At 42.6% G+C, this 20,462-nt stretch overlaps 1 protein-coding gene across 3 annotated transcripts in view; it reads right to left on the bottom strand.

Annotated features, from left to right (window-relative positions):
* LOC137344962 (coronin-6-like) overlaps positions 1-20,462 on the bottom strand; it is a 212,250-nt gene that overhangs the window by 65,700 nt on the left and 126,088 nt on the right. For all 3 annotated transcript variants that reach the window (XM_068008264.1, XM_068008265.1, XM_068008263.1), the window contains exon 3: positions 12,211-12,333. In XM_068008264.1, coding sequence (XP_067864365.1) covers positions 12,211-12,333 — 123 coding nt within the window. The remainder of the gene's footprint in view (positions 1-12,210; positions 12,334-20,462) is intronic.

The raw sequence follows: 20,462 nt of genomic DNA, 5'->3' as shown, positions 1-20,462 counted from the left end.
ATTTTCTTTTTAAAACTGCTTTGCCTAATAGTACCTGCCCGTCACATATGTACCAAGGTCAATCTACCGTCAGCATGAGGTTTTTGAGGGAAAAAAGATCGAAAACCATCAAAATTAATGTGAGTGAGTTTATTTATTGCAGCAAGGAACTTTTATTAATTTTCTTCGGGAATCAGTGAGACCCGAGAGGCCTGCCCTAGTAAATGTCAATAAAATACGCCCCAAAAAACTGATAGAGAGATCAAAGTGACCACATCATAGCGCTCAGCCCTAAAAAGAACTGCATCCATTAGTCCAGTGAATTGAAACAAGTGCTAAACAACCAGGACAAAAATAAATTCAAACTCCTGAATGCTTGGTGTCAGTGATGGTTCAACAGAGTAGAACAATACCCAAATTAACAGTGCTCAATCACTAATATATATTGGTGGCCACATTCAGCCACTTGCGGGTTAAGATGAATAGGATTTGCTAAGCTCTGCATACTGACCTGCTCTCTGTGACATTCCAGCCTCCTATCTATCACATTTTCTTCAATCCATAAAAAAATTTAAACTTATTAATATAGCATTAAATAGCAAATTAAACCACCTGCTGGCATGTGCAATATTTGCATGGTTAAGGATGAATGAATTAATTGAAATTGGGAGGTTCTGTGTTGCTCACATCCAATTTACAAGGTTCAGCCAAATTCATACTTGTGCCATTGTTCTTGAAGTTTACCATTTTTCAAAGACTCGGAAAACTGCAACTGCACTCGTGCTCAATTGTGCTGTTAGAGAATGTGAACGCCACACCACCCAGTGTATTTACCCACCCGAGCACGAGGGGAAGCCTCGCACATGTAGTTACATCTGTACACAGACAGATATGTTTCACTTGAACAAAGCAAAAATGCAACTATTTTTTCAGTCTTTAACAAAATCTAAACCAGATAAAAATCAAAGGAAAAACACAATAGCCTGGAAACTAGTAATTGTGATGGTCACCGGGTAAAAAAAAATGCATTATACTAATACCAAAAACAGCCATTTTCATTTGTAACAATAGCTTGCATTCATATAACACCATGTCAGCTTGGCTCAGTGGTAGCACTCTCACTTCTGAGTCAAAAGGTTGTGTACTCAAGTACATAAGTACATAAGTACATACAACAAAAACATGCATTCATATAGCGCCTTTAATGTAGGGAAACATTCCAAGGTGCATCACAGGAGCGATTTTCAAACAAAATTTCGCACCGAGCCACATAAGGAGATATTAGCACAGGTGACCAAAAGCTTGGTCAAAGAGGTAGGTTTTAAGGAGCGTCTCAAAGGAGGAGAGAGGTGTAGAGAGGTGGAGAGGTTTAGGAGGGAATTCCAGAGCTTTTTAAAAATTTGTTCATGGGATGTGGGCGTCGCTGGCGAGGCCGGCATTTATTGTCCATCCCTAATTGCCCTTGAGAAGGTGGTGGTGAGCCGCCTTCTTGAACCGCTGCAGTCCGTGTGGTGACGGTTCTCCCACAGTGCTGTTAGGAAGGGAGTTCCAGGATTTTGACCCAGCGACGATGAAGGAACGGCGATATATTTCCAAGTTGGGATGGTGTGTGACTTGGAGGGGAACATGCAGGTGGTGTTGTTCCCATGTGCCTGCTGCCCTTGTCCTTCTAGGTGGTACAGGTCGCGAGTTTGGGAGGTGCTGTCGAAGAAGCCTTGGTGAGTTGCTGCAGTGCATCCTGTGGATGGTACACACTGCAGCCATAGTGCGCCGGTGGTGAAGGGAGTGAATGTTTAGGGTGATGGATGGGGTGCCAATCAAGCGGGCTGCTTTGTGCTGGATGGTGTCGAGCTTCTTGAGTGTTGTTGGAGCTGCACTCATCCAAGCAAGTGGAGAGTATTCCATCACACTCCTGACTTGTGCCTTGTAGATGGTGGAAAGGCTTTGGGGAGTCAGGAGGTGAGTCACTCGCTGCAGAATACCCAGCCTCTGACCTGCTCTTGTAGCCACAGTATTTATATGGCTGGTCCAGTTAAGTTTCTGGTCAATGGTGACCCCCAGGATGTTGATGGTGGGGGATTCGGCGATGGTAATGCCACTGAAGGCCAAGGGGACGTGGTTAGACTCTCTCTTGTTGGAGCTGGTCATTGCCTGGCATTTATCTGACACGAATGTTACTTGCCACTTATCAGCCCAAGCCTGGATGCGGGCTTGGACTGCTTCATTATCTGAGGGGTTGCGAATGGAACTGAACACTGTGCAATCATCAGCGAACATCCCCATTATTGACCTTATGATGGAGTGAAGGTCATTGATGAAGCAGCTGAAGATGGTTGGGCCTAGGACACTGCCCTGAGGAACTCCTGCAGCAATGCCCTGGGGCGGAGATGATTGGCCTCCAACAACCACTACCATCTTCCTTTGTGCCAGGTATGACTCCAGCCACTGGAGAGTTTGCCCCCTGATTCCCATTGACTTCAATTTTACTAGGGCTCCTTGGTGCCACACTCTGTCAAATGCTGCCTTAATGTCAAGGGCAGTCACTCTCACCTCACCTCTGGAATTCAGCTCTTTTGTCCATGTTTGGGCCAAGGCTGTAATGAGGTCTGGAGCAGAGTGGTCCTGGCGGAACCCAAACTGAGCATCGGTGAGCAGGTTATAGGTGAGTAAGTGCCGCTTGATAGCACTATCGACGACACCTTCCATCACTTTGCTGATGATTGAGAGTAGACTGATGGGGCGGTAATTGGCCGGATTGGATTTGTCCTGCTTTTTGTGGACAGGACATACCGGGGCAATTTTCCACATTGTCGGGTAGATGCCAGTGTTGTAGCTGTACTGGAACAGTTTGGCTCGAGGCGCAGCTAGTTCTGGAGCACAAGTCTTCAACACTACAGCTGGGATGTTGTCGGGTCCCATAGTCTTTGCTGTATCCAGTGCACTCAGCCGTTTCTTGATATCACGTGGAGTGAATCGAATTGGCTGAAGACTGGCTTCTGTGATGGTGGGGATATCAGGAGGAGGCTGAGATGGATCATCCACTCGGCACTTCTGGCTGAAGATGGTTGCAAACGCTTCAGCCTTGTCTTTTGCACTCGGGTGCTGGACTCCGCCATTATTGAGGATGGGGATGTTTGCAGAGCCTCCTCCTCCCGTTAGTTGTTTAATTGTCCACCACCATTTACGACTGGAGGTGGCAGGACTGCAGAGCTTTGATCTGATCCGTTGGTTGTGGAATCGCGTAGCTCTGTCTATAGCATGTTGCTTCCGCTGTTTAGCATGCATGTAGTCCTGAGTTGTAGCTTCAACAGATGGCACCTAGGGCCTAGGCAGCTGAAGGCATGGCCGCCAACGGTGGAGCGATTAAAATTGGGGATGCCCAAGAGGCCAGAATTGGAGGAGGGAAGAGATCTCGAAGGGTTGTAGGGCTGGAGCAGATTACAGAGATAGGGAGGGGCTTATTTGGGACTCTCCGTTATATTAAGATTTGTTTGTCGAATCCTGCTGATACCAGTAAAGATTGATGCAATAGGATTTGAAATGTTCCTGCTGGCATGTCTTAATACTTCTGCCTGGAATGTGCTATATAAAATCTCTGGATCAACTCCCAGAACAAAGCTTTGCACAAACCTTTGTTGGGAGAAGTGCCTTTAATAAAGCAAGTTCAAACAAAATGCACACAACTCTATTTTTAAAAATAGTTGCCAGGTGCTAATACTATGATGTCACCAGCACTGACATCACAACCAATAGGAATGATTCTGGACCAGTCACTGTCAACTTAAAAACAGTACAACAGGAAACTACATCAAATATTTCAATGAGATATCAGGTAACAAAATGTAACAGGATAAAATGTTCTCCATTTATTTAAACGCATTGTAATACTGAGGGGAAAGGTGGCATTAGGCCCAACAAGTTGACTAACATTTGCACTCAAACTGGTTCATCCTCCCTCCCAAAACCAAGGTGCTGACCTCTATCATCAGCTGCAGCACTAACTGGAGGCAAGTGCTTAGCTGAGAGCAGGGATGGACAATTACCGGGGTTTGCACCCTAGTCCGCCCACTAACTGAGCGGCAATGGTGGAAGCCATGATGTCTGTGGTTTACCAGTCTGTCCTCTCAGGGTGCTTACAGCATGAGAGAAGAAGGAGATATCAAAGAAACAATTGGATGAAATAAATTAAACTGAAGACTGTGATCTTCAAATGAAAGAATCTTTCTGAAAGCTGCACTGCATAAGCTCGGTTAAAAAGGGTCATAGAGGACTCGATCTTGGAAACGGAAATGCTTTTATTGCCGTCTCACCGCAATTATGGCTACGCCTTCTTAAGCAGAGTATTCTTCTGTGAAATGACAAATGGTTAGAAAAAACATTAGTTCAATCTTCAAATGATTGGTTTCTTTTTGTTTCCTTGAATGTTCAGATACTTTTGACTGAGTACATACATCATTGAGGAACTGGCTTTTCGGAGCTCCTGAATCAAACAGTGACAGGGTGCATTCACACTATAACTGTAGTGATGGTATGAAACAAAATGACTTCTCACTAATGCTGCAGTAAATGTAGACAGAATCTGGAATCAAACTGACACCAGAGCAGAGAGGAACAAGGCTCCCCAGAGGAGACACATGATTTAGATTCCTCACGTGCAAAGCTGCTTCCCACAGAGGCTAAACCTGTAGTGTGAATGCACCATTAGAGAACTAAACTTATTTTTGACACATCATTAATCCAGAATGTCAGCAATCTCTCTCATTTCAACTGTACGAATTCAGCTTCCTCACATTATCTCACCCTCACCAGTACGCGAAGGACATTATCAATACTCACCATTTAAGCAAAGATATTTTAAAAGATGTATAGAAATTAGACAACATTCCCCCATTTATACTAATTTTGAACTGATTTTCTTTTCAACAGATAGATAGGGAGACTCCCTCTTTAAAAGGACTGCTGTAAAAAATTCTGATTTTCAATTACATTTTATTTCCTCTTCTGTTTACGATCAGCACCCTACAATTCGAGATCACAAGAGGTTACGCTTGGAATCTAGTTTATCAGCTCTGATAGTGAGACGCTCATTGTTTATCAAAGGAGCTTTGTGTGCTTCAGGGGAAGGGAGGGAGTGATGCCTGATCATCACTGATGATTACTTGTGTGTGGCATATCATTCAAAATGGTGGACCTAGAAAACTAGGTTCTGTCCGTACTGAGACAGCTTTTAAAGACATTGATGTGTGATTTGGTCAAACTCTCAGCAGTGTTTCTACGCAACGGGGGCAGAAATGCATTTGGGAGATAAACAAACCTCAAAAGGGACTGAGTCATGAAGCAGTGAAAGTAAAAACAATTTGGCTAGACCACAAACCCCTTGTTAAAATATAAAATGAAGTGGTCAGCTCATGTAAACTTGTGTCCTGACATATTTCCAAGAAACCTATTGAAATAATACAAACCTTGGTCACTTCAGCCACAACTGGGTGTAAATATGTACTCAATACTGGAAGAATCACCTGATTTAACTGAAGGAACTTGGTCTATTTGATTACAGAACACAGCTTTATTGAAAGGACTGTGTTCAAGCAACCCAAGCAAAGTTTGTGGAACTTCATGCCAAAGTAATCACTAAGTGCAAGAGGTCACACAAACTCTTTGTCTACAGTCTTGTACGGTGAGTTCCGCTGTGTCATCCCAACAGAAATTAAATACAACTACAGATGGAAAATGTTTTGAACTGTTCGGTTCTCATTTGCAGGAAGCTAAATCTAAATCTTGCCTCTGAGTCAAAAGGTCATGTGATTATGCCCTACTCCTTTAATGCTGCATAAAATCTAGGCTGACACTTCTGTGCAACACTGAGGGAGTGCTGCATTGCCTTGTGGGTCGGACATTAAAGTGAGACCCCCCCCCCCCACCCCCGAAGATGGACATATCATTTTTATTTTTGAACAGTAGTGAGCTCTCCTAGTGTCCTGGTCAACATTCATCCTTCAACCAATGCCACCAAAAACAGATTAACTGGTCCTTCATATCACTGTGGTTTGTGGAGTCTTGCTATGTGCCTACAAAACAACAATGAAAGATACTTTTGCCATTATCGTCTGTTAATACAATAGTGTCATCATTGTTCTAAATTAAAGAAAACCCTCTCTAGCTATATCTCTGCACACTGAGTTTCAGATTTGGGCCATGCCATAGTAATTGCAGATTGAGGGCCAGACAATTTCCCACAAAATGGAAGAAAAGCTCACCTCGGCCTCCTCTTAAACATTTTATAGCGGCCAATTACAAAGCTATACTGACGGAAGCAAGTTGCCTGTCCACCCTCAAGCCCGGAGCAGACTCGAGGGGCCATATGACCTACTCCTGCTCCTACTTCTTACGTTATGGGAAAACCTGGGGAAACAGGGGTGGGGAAGACAAGTTGGAAGGAAATAATGGGGCAAATTTATAGATTAACAAGTTAGAAGAAATTAGCATGAAACCCTCTTGCTTCTCCTTTAAATTCCCCATTGTCTACCGCCCCCCCAAACCCTACCCAGCAATATCCTCCCTCAACCTCTGAACTGAACGATTCCTCATCCTTGTTTATTTCAATCTCTATTTCAGCTCTCTTTGCCTTCTCTCCTTTGAATTCATTGCCCTCCTGACCTCCCTAAACCTCTCCTATAAAAAAAACTCTCTTAACCATATTCACAGACAACCCCTTGACCTCACCATCTCCCATGGCATCTCTACTCCCATGGACTTAATTATTGACAAGGCCATCTCCGACCACTTCCTTCTATCCCCCATCATCTATATCTCCCTACTCTCTTCCAACTCCACTTCCTCCTGCACTTGCCCCTGGAAAAATTTCTTCCCCAAGTCACTTACAACTCTCAACTTCTTAGCCTTTGGCCCTCCATTTGCCACGATACCTCTGCAGCCAACAATTTGCTCAACCATTCACTCACCTCCATCTTTGATGCCCTTGTCCTCAGCGGGTTGGCGTTTACTCCCTCCCCCGCCACACCCCCCCACCCCCCCACCCCCCTTCCCTGGTACAGGTCCCGCTTTAACTCCATCAAGTCCAAGGGGCACAGACTTGAATGTATCTGGCACATAATTAGCTTAGTACCAGATTTGGGTGGACCACATCAAGCTCTATCGGACTTCACACTGCTCTGCCAAAACCACCCAGTATTCTAACATCATCCGGGAAAGCAAAGATAACCCCTGGCCTCTTTTCTCTATCAACTGTCTCCTTAAACCCCTCTCCCCTGCCCTCGCCATCCTTACCTCTAACAAGTATAAGGAGCTCATAGACTTCTTTGTCACCAAGATTGAGACCATCCATTCAGCTGCTTCTATTTCCCTCCTTTCCCCTTGACCACCAAGTCAATCCCCCTACCTTCGCCCTGAAGCTCCCATGTCTCTTTAGTTTCTCTCCCATCTTCCCCCATATGCCCTCTCTGAGACCCACCACCTGCTCCCTTGACCCTATTCCCACTAAACCACTGACCACCTATCTTCCCTTCCTGGCCCCCATGCGAACTGACATTGTAAATGGTTCCCTCTTCTCAGGCACTGTCCCTCTCCCTTTCAAAACAGCTGTCATCAATCCTCCCACCCCCCCCCCCTCCCTCAAAAAATCCACCCCAGATCCCTCTGTCCTTGAAAACTAATGCTCCACCTCCAACCTCCCTTTCATCTCCAAAGTCATTGAACATGTTATCCCTTCTCAAATCCATGCCCATCTCTCCCACAACTCTGAACTTCTCCAATCAGATTTCCACCCTTGCCGAAACAGCCCTAACCAAGGTCACCAATGACATTCTATGACTGTAATGATGACTATGATGCATTATTCCTCCTTGCCCTCTCTGCAGCCTTCGATATGGTTGACCATGCCATCCGACTCCAGCTCAATGGGACTACCCTCACTTGGTTCCACTCTTACCTCTGTGATTGTAGCCAGAATATCTCCAGCAACAGCTTCTTTTCCTGCACCCATACCATTACCTCCGAAGTCCCCCATGGATCTACTCGTGACCCCCTTTTCTTCCTCATTTACATGCTGCATCATGGCAGACATCACCTGCAGACATGAGATGAGCTTCCACATGGTACACTGTTGACATCCAGTTCTACCCCTCTCATCCCCTCCACTGCCTCTGTGTTCTCAGACATCCAGTCCTGGATGAACTGCAATTTCCTCCAGTTAAACATTGGTAAGTGCGAGGGCATCATCTTAGGCCCCCGTCACAAACTCCACACCATCACCACTGACTCCATCCTCCACCCTGGCCATAGTTTCAGACTGAACCACGCTTCTTGCAACCTTGACATCTTATTCAACTCTGAGCTGAGCTTCCAACCCCATATCCTCTCCATCACAAAGATCACCTACTTCCACCTCCATAACACTGCCCGCCTTCGCCCCCCCCCCCCCCCACCGAAGAAAGCCTCATCCATGTCACCTCCAGACTCGACGATTCCAATGCTCTCCTGGCCAGCTTCCAATGCAGATTATTCACAAGAACCAAATTTGAGACAAGTTCCGAAACAGACTTTGCCTTCACTCTTATCCCTTACACCAAGAATGAAATTGTAAGAGAGTGATGGCAACTGACGCAAAAAAGTGCCATTTTAAAAAACAGCTAATTGGAAAAAAGGAAAAAGGGTGAAGTCACATTTAAATAGATTATTCATTCAGGAGTAATGACTAAAATTCTTCAAGTGCTACTGATGACAAGATGAATGATTTCAACATGTACATATGCAAGAGGCAGGCATTAGTGAAGCCACTTGAGTTTCTCTAGCCACCACCTTCCAGCAAAGATCATCCTTGACTTGCTTTATTTATTGCCTTTCAATAAGCAGTGAGATGAGCAAGTCACCTCTACTGAAAGGAGTGTGCATGAATGAAAGGATTTATTTTAACACCTCTGAGTTTATATGGGAGATACATCAATCTTCATGGCATACAGTTAGGAGCACTCTAGGGAGTTGCCGTGTTACTGGATTTTTATTGTAAACTAATGCCAACAAATAAATGAGTCTCCAGACAATCTATGAATTAAATCTTCCGCAGCTCCACTCAATATAGACTGGAAGTCACTTTGTCGCTTAATAAAATTCATACACTCTAACCCATCCAGCTTGAAGTGTGCCACTCATAATTCAATATACCACACAGGATTTATAAAACAAAAATATACAGAATAATAAATATGCAAGAGAAGGTTATAAGGCAGTAACACATTAGAAGCTGAAACACTATGAACTTTATCTCAAACCTTAACACATTACAGTCTAGAAACTTTTTACATTTGTTTTTCCTCATAATAAACATGTACTAAACTTTACAGGGATTCCATTCTCCATTAGAAATATGAGTCCGTGTGATTGATAAATCAGCTTATGCACCATGTGATCTGAACTGATTAATCTGATACCATGTGTCACATACCCAAGTGATAAGAAGTTTTGCTTTTGTTAAATATTAGGAATTAATTTGCAATATGTGTAGAATTTAACTAGCATCTCTACAAGGCACAGATAAATCTGGGTACAGATAAATCAAATACCATTCTTACACACCATTTCCTGCCACATGATGGAGTGTAGATGTGAGAATGTTCATCCTTATGCTCATCACAAGGCTTGGATGAAGGCAACTCTTCAATCTACTTGATATCCTTCCAGAATACTGACCCATCTTCCTATTACAGTGTTTAGCATTTTCTTAAACAAGTAGTGTTCCAGCCACAATCAATCTTCCTAGCAACATGTTCCAACTCTTGATCAGCCTCTTCCTGGTGTCTGTTCTAAACTTGCCTTTAACCTGTGTTCTTTAATATCCTGCCGCCGTGACATATCTGAAATTATTGTTCTGGGTTTACTTTCCCTATCCCATAAGTTTCCTTCATAATTTCCCCTTGGAGACGTTTTTTTTCATGGTTGAACAGTCCTGGTTTATCCAATTGTTTCTCATAGCTCATTCCCCTGAGTCACAATCTCAGTCTTGCTTGTATATCTGCAGTGCCAATACATATACTAACCACCAACACTGAGAATTTCAGTCTTCACTTGCCCATAAAGAGGCAAGTCTTTTTAAATAAACATTTCTAAATAGAAATGGTAGATTTAGTACAGCAGATTGGAATGCAAGTTCGCATCCATGATTCCCTCCAAAGTAAACTCCATAACTTGGCCAAGTCATCAGAGGAGATGTGTCAAGCCAAGGCTAGACACATCCTATTTAAAGTTGGAAAAAGCAAAAAAAGAGTGAGTCACTCTCCCAACGTTCTCATGCACACCTAGTAACTGGCTCAGGAATGACATTGGCAAAAGCCTGGGAAACACTTTGCCAGCCCTAATCAGGGATTGGCATGTAGCACCATGGCATGGAGGGAAACCGATTTTAAAATGGAGCAAAAAAAGGTGCTTTCACACTACACCTGTAGCATTGTTGAGAAGTGGTTTTGCTTCTCACCTATGCTGCAGTTATGATGCAAATGCAACATGAATCTGGAGTCAGAGTCCAACCTGATAACAGAATGAAGCAGAGCAAACTCCTCGGAGGAGGGAATCTCACTCCACTTCGTTTCAGAGGTAGTTTGGGCCTTCACACCCAATTTACACACTGTTTAGCGTCAGTGCAAAGTGGTTTTGGCTTTGTACTGATGCTAAATTTGCAGGGTATGAGTGCGGTGGAATAAACTGGAAAGGCTAAGTTCACAATATTTTCATCACATAAGGTCAAATAGTTGACCATCAAATTTTGCAATCATCAAGATGTGGAGTAGATAAGTTCCTCAGTGATGTGGTTCTCCGTTTGATCTTCTTTCAGGCTCTGCATCTTTTTTGATGCAGTCTTGCTCAAAACAGCCTTCACAGCACAGCTCCATAAATAGAACTAGAGCACTGCCATGACTGCACTATGACTGAAAGCATCAGTCCTTACTGTTTAGTCAGCAAAACTGCATTGGAATGCCTACTGTAACCCGATGAGCCTCAGACCTCTCATCTAACTACCTGTCATCCTCAAGTATCAGATGCATGGGACAGTGTTCAGTACACCCAGAAGCTCTGGATTTTCCATGTTTCCCCAGGTTTCTGCTTTATAAAATTTCATAGAAATTACAGCACAGGAGGCAGCAACTCGTGCCTGAGCCAATGCTAGCTCCTCAACTGGAGCCGTCTATTCGAATCACATTTCCTTGCCCTTCCCTTTATCTTTTTATATTCTTCCTTTTCAAATATTTATTCAATTCCCTTTTAAATGATATTAGAGTCTCTGTCTCAATAGTCGCTTGAGGTAAAGCAATCCATTTTCATATAACCATCTATAAAATATAATTCTTCTCATTGCCCCTTTTGATCGGAGTAAAACCTGGGGAAACATGGCAAATCCACAGCTTTTCTGCATATTGAACGATGTCCCATGCATCATACACACGAACATGAATGGTACTTGGTCAAGCTTCCCACCTTGCTGTATTGTAACAGTTCGGTATTCTGTACTTTGTTAATACTTTTAATCAAATTCTGCCCTTTCAGAAGTGATTAATCCACGGTTTCTAGTCCATTCTTTCGGTTTCCTTAAAAACTGGTATTAAAAATCCATATTGAAAAGTCCAAAGTCCTTCACTACCAATGCCCAAAATATGTGTTAAAAATTCCTCTCAATACTATTTTAGCAGACGTGTGTTCAAGCCAGTTCCAGCTAAACAATGTTTAATACTAAATTAATGATTCTTTTAAAGAAGATACAAAACAAAAAGATTAAATATTAATCAGAGGTTATGAAAACCTTTTTTTAATGCACAGGGTTTTTAAGACATTGAATGTCCTGCCAGAAACAGTGGTGGAAGCAAAATCCATAATAGCTTTTAAAAGGGGACGGGATATATATTTGGAAAAGAAAAATTTAAAAGGATATGGTGAAAGAGCAGGAGAAAGGGACTAAGCGTATAGCTCTTAGAGAGCCGTCAGAGATGCATTGGGCAGATGGGCGCTTTCTGTGCTATAAAATTCCATGAATGAGGTTCCTGTGTAGCTAATGATTTTTAAAAGACGTCCTAAAGGCGAGAGTTCTTCTATTAAAATAAACTGACATATGTAGCACTTTTCCTGTACCAATATGGAGATAATAATGATAATAACTGCACAAGTATGGAATAATACATCAACAGTTTACTGAATGTGATGTCCATACAGTAACTGACCCTTACTTACCATGACCGAACAATCCTCAGAGCCACTGGCAATGACGTTGTCATTGTGCGGGCACCAGTCAATGTCGAGCACGGGCGCCGTGTGCCCACACACCAAGGGGTGATTTTTATCCACACGCCCTGTCTGAAAAGGAACAAAGAAACGAGTTTTATCATGGTGCCAAAGAAAAAATAAATGACTGAATTACTTCTTTCACAGGCTGTGCCGCGGGAAGGAGAAACTGGAGTTACTTCATCTGAGAAGATTTATGAACCCATTTCATTTCTGACAACGGTTTTCGCTGCACATTACGGATTCAGTTCACTGATTAAAAGACGACAAGTCCCCATCTGTTCTCCTGCTGCAAACAGTAGGAGCACAAGATGGAGGGAAAAGGACACCTTGCCTTGGGCAAGATGAACTTCAAAATGCTCACTGCACCCCCCCCCCCCATTAATTCAACAAGAGAAAAAAATTCCAACACTGCTCCTCTCCACTGACCTTTTATATAACCAAACTACGACTGCATATAATTCAACAGGGAATATTTCGTTTTGAGAGAAACACACCATAGTCTGTAAAAAGAAAATGCATGGTTTGGCATTGCATATTGAGAGATCACTGAAATGCAATCCCAGCTTCTAATGCATCAGACCTCAAAGAGCCCTCACACACAAATTTCCACTTTATTTGCACCTAGACTGAAAAACTCAATTCAGAAATCATGTTCTCCCCAATTACAATGAAAGAAATCTAAGGCAAAGGTAGAGTTTTGAGAGAGAAACTCAGATCCTGTGTAGCGATCAAATGGAAATTTACCACGTTATTCATTGTAGCCGTGGGTTACAGATTAAAAAAAAACCTCTCAAGTCTTGATATCAGAACTGAGCGAGGCTGCAAATCTGGCTGAGGCTGATGGGAAACTCTTGACAATTTCTGAGAGAGAAAACCTAACCAAGCACCTCAGTCTAGTGATTTAACACCTCCCAACACAGGAACCAAATAAGGCTGACAGAGATTTACGCTGTATTCATACTCGTAATGTTAGTGTCAGTGTGAAGCCAAAATTGCTTTTCTTGAACTGTTAATCAGATGTGAGGGTCCAACCTGACCCTGAGCTGAAGCGCAGTGAGACTGCCTCCTCCAGGGAGTCTTGTGCTAATATCAGGTTGATCCTAACTGCGGATTCAAACTGGATTTACACTGTAACTGCAGCATCACTGCAAAGTGAAAACAATTCCAACACCAATGCTCTACTTGTAATGTAAATCCACCCTTAAATCCTAGGAAACTGCATCCAATTCAAACACTGAGTTACATTGAAACTACAGGCCAGTCAGCCCAAGTGGTCCATGCTCCCACACGAGCCTCCTCCGTCCTTACTCCATCTAACCCCATCGGGATACTCTTCTATTCCTTTATCCCTCATGTGCTTATTTGGCTTCCCCTTAAATGTATCTATGTATTTGCCTCCACTACTCCTTGTCATACCATGTTCCACATTCTTATCACTCTTTGGGTAAAGAAGTTTCTCCTGAATTCCTTATTGGATTTATTAGTGACTGTTTTATATTTATGACTTTTAGTTTTGGACTCTCCCCAGCATAATCTAATTGATTGTGACCACAATGGGGATCCAGTTCAAAAAGATCAGTGATTCTAGGCACATCGAAGACAAAAATGCAATGAAATCAGAACAGAGATGCTATCATTCACAGCAACCCTACCACGGGGTACATGGACTTCATGGAGACAAAGGCTGAATTCTCTGTTCTCTAAAACGTGCTATGGTAAGTTTTGGTTATTTGCCAATCAACCTTACAGATGTCCTCCATTACCAGCGTTCATTCCTAAAAATAATAAATACTAACACACCATAGAACATGGTCTGTGTACAATTCCTTTTTCAAACCATCAGAGCTACTTGTGCATGGCACAATAACATACTAGAAAGTTCTTAATAACTAGTACATTCAAATTTCCCCAATTTTTAAAGGAGGAAAGGTTTCAAGGTGCAAATTTGGAGGCTATGTCACTGGTTGTGAGGTTATGTCAGCATCCATGTTCTTTGATTATGTCTCCGTCTCCGTGAAGCACCTTGGGATGTTTTCTATGTTAAAAGGTTGTGGGTGGGTGTTGTTTTGTTGTTTCCCTGTTTGCCATGTCATGGCTGTGCAATTAGCATAAGTTGCTGATCAGAAAGGGAAGAGAGAAAGAAAAAAAAAAGAGAACAAGTCAATCCAGGCTGATCTTTATCCAGTTCCTCAAAAATGGCTTATCAGCAGGAAGTATAGAGGCCTCGAAGTAGGCCTTCTGTCCAACCTTTTAAATGGGGAATGATACTCAGTGTATGGGAATATAAAGGAAGGAGAAAAAACAATGAAAACAAAAAAGTCATAAATAGCTAAATACGAGTGACTTCTACTCCAAAATGTACAGTGTTTCCATGGTGAAGCAAGAGGAGAGGCAAAGAAAAAACCCTATTTCCAAATGCATTACCAAGCCAGAATCATTTGCTGCATAGTTTCTGTGTCCCACAATCTCACAAACAGTACAGATATTTCTCTTATGAGACAGAAGAGCTTCATGTTTTAAAAGTAATTGCAACAGAAACCTTTAAAAGACCTATTTTTCAACTTGTAAAATTTCAGCTTATTAAATAGTGGCATGAAATGATCACAATTATACTAAACCCAGTAACTATTATCAATGTACACAAGAAAACTATTTTCTATATGAGCTATACTAACACTATAGTATTTCTTTCTATGGGTATAACTAGGTTTTACAGACTGTGAGCAGACACTAGTCACATCACAATGTGCACAACTCAGTCCTGACAGATCCACCATGAGCTCCAAAGAAATGTTCTCCTCATATTAGGCCATTTGGAAAATCTGATCCGCTTGTAACAGGGCTATTGATATATATGTCGAATACAATGCTTAGTCAGCAGACATAAGAACATAAGAAATAGGAGCAGGAGTAGGCCAATCGGCCCCTCGAGCCTGCTCCGCCATTCAATAAGATCATGGCTGATCTGATCCTAACCTCAAATCTAAATTCATGTCCAATTTCCTGCCCGCTCCCCATAACCCCTAATTCCCTTTACTTCCAGGAAAGACCCGAGTTATACTACCGACTGCACCTTGCACTGGGCTCAGGACCCGGTTGGCATATTTACATAGGAACAGGAGTAGGTCATTCAGCCCCTCAAGCCTGTTTCACCATTCATTTAAACCATGGCTGATCTGTACCTCAACTCCATTTACCCGCCCTTGCTCCATACCCCTTAATACCCTTACCTAACAAAAATATACCCATCTCAGGTTTGAATTTTCAATTGAACTAACCTCAACAGCTTTTTGAGGGCGAAAGTTCCAGATTTCCACTACCCTTTGTGTGAGTAAGTGCTTCATGACATCACCCCTGAACGGCCTAGTTCTAATTTTATTTAAACAAGGACCCCGCTGGCTGCAGGACACGTAGTTACACTGAAAATGCAGTGAGGCTCAGGCTGGGGATAACTTACATTTGCAGGTAGACCCAACTTTCCATTACTTAGATAGCAAGAGATTATGTCAAAAATTGTAGGGATTTCTGGTCATATCTTGCGGAGAAAACGCAGGCTATTGTGGCCAAGTAGTGGTCTCTGTTACTAAAATTGATTGTTTGCTTACGTGGTTGTCATAGTGACATGAAGGCACTCTTCTCTCCACAATTTAGAGACATTCTTCACCATCTTCCTCCAGTTCATACTACCATTTTTCCACCTCTCCCTCCATAGTTCATCATCCCCCTTCTCCATTGCACATAGGCACTCTTCTCCTCTCTCAGTTCACTTGCATGCTCTGCTTCCTCGCCCAGTTGATTAGGCACCACTCACCCATACCCCTCTGTTTGTGCTGACACCTTGCCCATCCACATCCGTTCATGCAGACACACTTTCAGCAACTCCCTCAGTTCATGGCGGTATCCTTCACCCCCTCCCATTCCCACTGGCTCCTTGCTTCCCCACTCCCCTCACTGCTCCAGGGGATAAAACAGGATTGGGATTCCTGATCATAGGAATCCCAATCCTGTAAAAAAAAATCCAGCGTGTTTCACTCCCCATTGCAGCAGAAGGTCAGAGTGGGCTAGGCACTGATGGGCAGAGTGGGGAGAGGTGCTTATTTTCGTCGTCCTAGGAAATTCACGTGTATACTTGGCTAGAGTCCCGAATGGGAGGCTGCTCCGCCACTCCCTAAAATCTGTAAACAGTCAACAAATAATATCGTGGCATAAGCTCAAGAAGGAGGTATGGTCGCAAACCTACTAAGCAGCACATGGCCACATGTGGGGACCACATCTCCTGGTGAGAGTGAATACACATTTTGGATGTATGATGGGTCGTTCACATGTGACCAGTATGCAAGCCTGAAATAAAACACAACCAGTGTGTGTTTCAAGGAGTCTATTTCTGTTCACAAAATAAAACTTATTCATAGCATCAGAGTAGTTACAGCACAGGAGGAGGCCATTTGGCCCATTGTGCCTGTGCCGGCTCTTTGAAAGAGCTCTCCAATTTGTTCCATTCCTCTGCTCTTTCCCCACAGTTCTGTAAATGTTTTCCCTTCAAGTATTTATCCAATTCCTTTTTGAAAGTTACTATTGAAACTGTTTCCACCACCCTTTCAGGCAGTGAATTCCAGATCATTACAACTCGCTGCGTTAAAAAAATGTTTCCTCATGTCGCCTCTGGCTCTTTTGCCGATCACTTTAAATCTCTGACCTCCGGTTACTGACCCGTCTGCCACTGGAAACAGTTTCTCCTTATTTACTCTATAAAAACCGTTCATGTTTTGAACAGCTCGATCAAATCTCCTCTTAACCTTCTCTGTTCTAAGCAGAACAACCCCAGTTTCTCCAGTCTCTTCACACAACTGAAGTCCCTCATGCCTGGTACCATTCTAGTAAATCTCTTCTGCACCCCGACACCTTGAAGAATAAATCTATACATTTTATGTGCTTGAGACAATAAGTCTTAAAACTTTATTGTAGTCTTATTTTTCTCAGTGTCAGTAAGAAATGCTCGGGCACCACAAGCTTCCCTCTGCTGCCCTCTCTTCACAGGTTATTCCATTTTTAAGTTTTACATTTGTGATAAAATAAATTGCTGTAATTTCTTGCTATTTTTCTTCCCTGAACTGTGTGCTGGTGCCCACAGAGCATCAGTCTCATGCATGGAGCTCAGCCCATCTAACGTTCCCGACTAACTGGGTCATCGACAGCCCGATCACAGCTGTAAGCCGTACAATTCCTGCCTCGCACATGCCCCACCTGGTGCCGTATATCACAGGGTACGAACAGAAACCAGTCTCTGCACCAAAACGCAGCTTTTCACTGTGTAAACACTGTTGTACTTCATTCCGAGTCATCCTTCACCTGCTCTCAGCTGTCCAATCCTTTAACCTGCAGCAGGTTCAGCCAATCAGACAGGATTTATCCATATTGTTTTGACAAACCTGTAGCCCGATAAACAACTTCCAACCCACCAGCAAGGCGACAAACGTTACAAAGGACAGGTCTTAGGGACGAAATGCTGATTTCTCTTTTCAGATCCTCGCTGACCTATTGTGTATTCCCAGTACTTTCTGTTCTTATTGCAAATCCATATGCCTTGTTTGGATTACAATGGTCTGAGGTCCCTTTGGGGTTTACTTGCATCGGATGAGCAGATGGGCTCAAGGCCGCAAGTCCATTTTTGTTACTTCCTCACTGAGGAAATTTACTCAAGCTCTCCCCATTGCGATTTTAAATCAAAACAACACGATTAAATTTACTAAATGAATTCTCATTATTCCCACAATGATAAACTTTACTGAATGAAAGTTAGGGCTAAATTCTCACGTCGACAGTATGAACGATTATGGAGGTGAGGGTCAATGATTATCGAATGAAGTCGATGATTATGGGGGCATGGTTAACAGGGCCGCAGCACGAGTACACTTTCTCATCAAACCCACTTTAACTGTTGAACTGGGTACAAATATGCAAAATAAGTATCTAAGAATCATTCTGAAAGGCTAAATTTTATGCCAATAAGCAATTTAATCACATTCCCATGTGCAGTGAAAGGAGAAGCTAGCCATATGCAGAATAAGGTGGAAAGTCCTTATTCACAGATCTCTTCCAAGGATTTTGCTTATTTTTTCTTGTATCTGTATTCTTCTGAGAACAATGAAGTGGATACAATGGGATTATGTAGTAAATACTTGAGGGGATGGCTTGATCCCACCAACAACAACATTACAAAGTAGACACACAAAGGGGTCTGCTTGGCTAACATCACTCTGGAGTGAAGGAAATGGGGCCATCCTGGGCTTCATGGAACAGCTCTTTAAGTTTATGTTTTAAACAAAACTAATCGTGGTGATCCCTGCGTAAACATTGCTATCTGTAGTACTCGCCATAGTTACCTTTCCCTCAACAGTTTACATGCAGCAAATAAATCAAGCTTTTGTACTCGTACAGTTAATTGGACAGTTGCTCCACTAGATCTGCAATGACTTTTAGCTCAAGTAACAGCTTTGGACAATGACAGTTTATCAAATTGCTGAAAAATTAAAGCTCACGTAAGTTTAAAATGTGCAGGAGCTGTCTGGTGAGTGGACATATATTATGGGGTGTAGGGCATTCAATAGCAGGTAACAGAGGGGGGTCTGACAGTGTGGTCTGACTGGAACAGACTGTTCTTTTCTAATTTTACAACTTGTTGTCCAGTAATAAAAACTCAAACCTTTCGACTATAAATTCTAGAGGTTCAAGCACTCCAGGAAAGCTGTTCTGGTGTGATGTGCATTTCTGGGTGCAATTACTGCATCATTTTCCAATCAAGTAACAAATGTCTCAGACACTGCAAAAAAGATGGCCAAACCTGGCAAATAACAAAGCGACTGCCAGGCAATCGGAAAGTCATGGTTTCAATTCCCAGGTTTGTCTGTGACAGCTTTGTCTGCCATGAGGCAAGTTTATTTAGATTTTAGTCAGACTGCTGGAAGTGAGACATTCCAGCTTATCCAGATGAGAAAAAAGAGAAGAGAGGAGAGGAAATTCATGTCATTGCTGAACTTAAATTGTTGTTCCTTAATCACAATGATGGTAGTTCAATGAAGCCCAAGGACCAGCAAACGTATCCTCTTGGTTGGAGGACAACAGTTCACGCTCTTTTGCAAAACGTGGGAGGAGGTTGCTGCATTTAACAACATAGTCCAAAAAAACAACATATAAGGCAGCAACCTTTTATTGTTAACATTTACATCAAGGGAAAACCTATGTTTTGAGATAGGCTGTCTCTCCGGTCTCCTATGAGTTTTACTGACAGGGCCCATGTAGCCAAATCTGACTGTCTTTTGCAGGCCTCTTAGTTTCAGTGTGAACCAGGCTACGTCATGACTGGTTTATTCCAAGCCTTTGGCCCAGTTCCAGAGGCATTCAAAGCTAACCCTCCGAACCAATAGCCTCTACAAGATTCTAGCATCCTCTGCTGGGTAGCAAGACCAGCACATTTTACTATTGCGGTTATTTATAGTATCATAACTTGTTCTATTACTCAGCACAGCATTCTTTTGACAAGTGTATTTACAGAGAGGCCTCTGTATGAGGCTTGAAACTGTGCCTTTGTTACGCAATCAGAAACGCACAACTAGATGGGCAGGAAAATGGGAGTGCAGCACCCTTGGTCACCCAGCATCAAAAACAAGGGGGACTGGAGTTACTGTTGACCGGCCCAAGCCTTTTATTCAAAGTAAGCATCAATCAGTCCTTTGGTTTTTAGCTCTGCTCATTTTTGACACTCACAAGGTTATTTATTTTTAAGGTGATCAGTCTGTAACTCAATCACATCTACTGGTGCGTGGTATCCAATAGGAAAAGCTAGCTAACGAGCTAGGGCTAACTTCCCTTACACTGGTGAAATGCTTATTAATCTATCATGTATTTATGTTTGAACTCGGCCTTCAAATGCACAAATTGGTTAAAGGACAGGGTGAAAACAGTGTACCCATTCACCCAAATAGCCTTATCCTTGGAAATTTTAAATCACTGTCTAAAATATCGCATAATCCTGTTTAACTTTCCATTTAATTTAAAAAGTAATCATCCCCTCATTACCACTGTCTTTCTAAAAAAAAATAATTTTGTCCTTTTTAAATTTAGTTGAAAGCTTTCCACGGTTAGAAGAGCATCAGTGGGCTGTCATTCAATCAGCTTTGCTCAAGGATGGAATTCCAAGT

This window comes from Heptranchias perlo, chromosome 28 (genome assembly GCF_035084215.1).
Source record: "Heptranchias perlo isolate sHepPer1 chromosome 28, sHepPer1.hap1, whole genome shotgun sequence".
NCBI classification, from domain to species: Eukaryota; Metazoa; Chordata; class Chondrichthyes; order Hexanchiformes; family Hexanchidae; genus Heptranchias; species Heptranchias perlo.
Note: the sequence above shows the minus strand (reverse complement) of the source record. Positions and strands in the feature narration are given on the sequence as shown.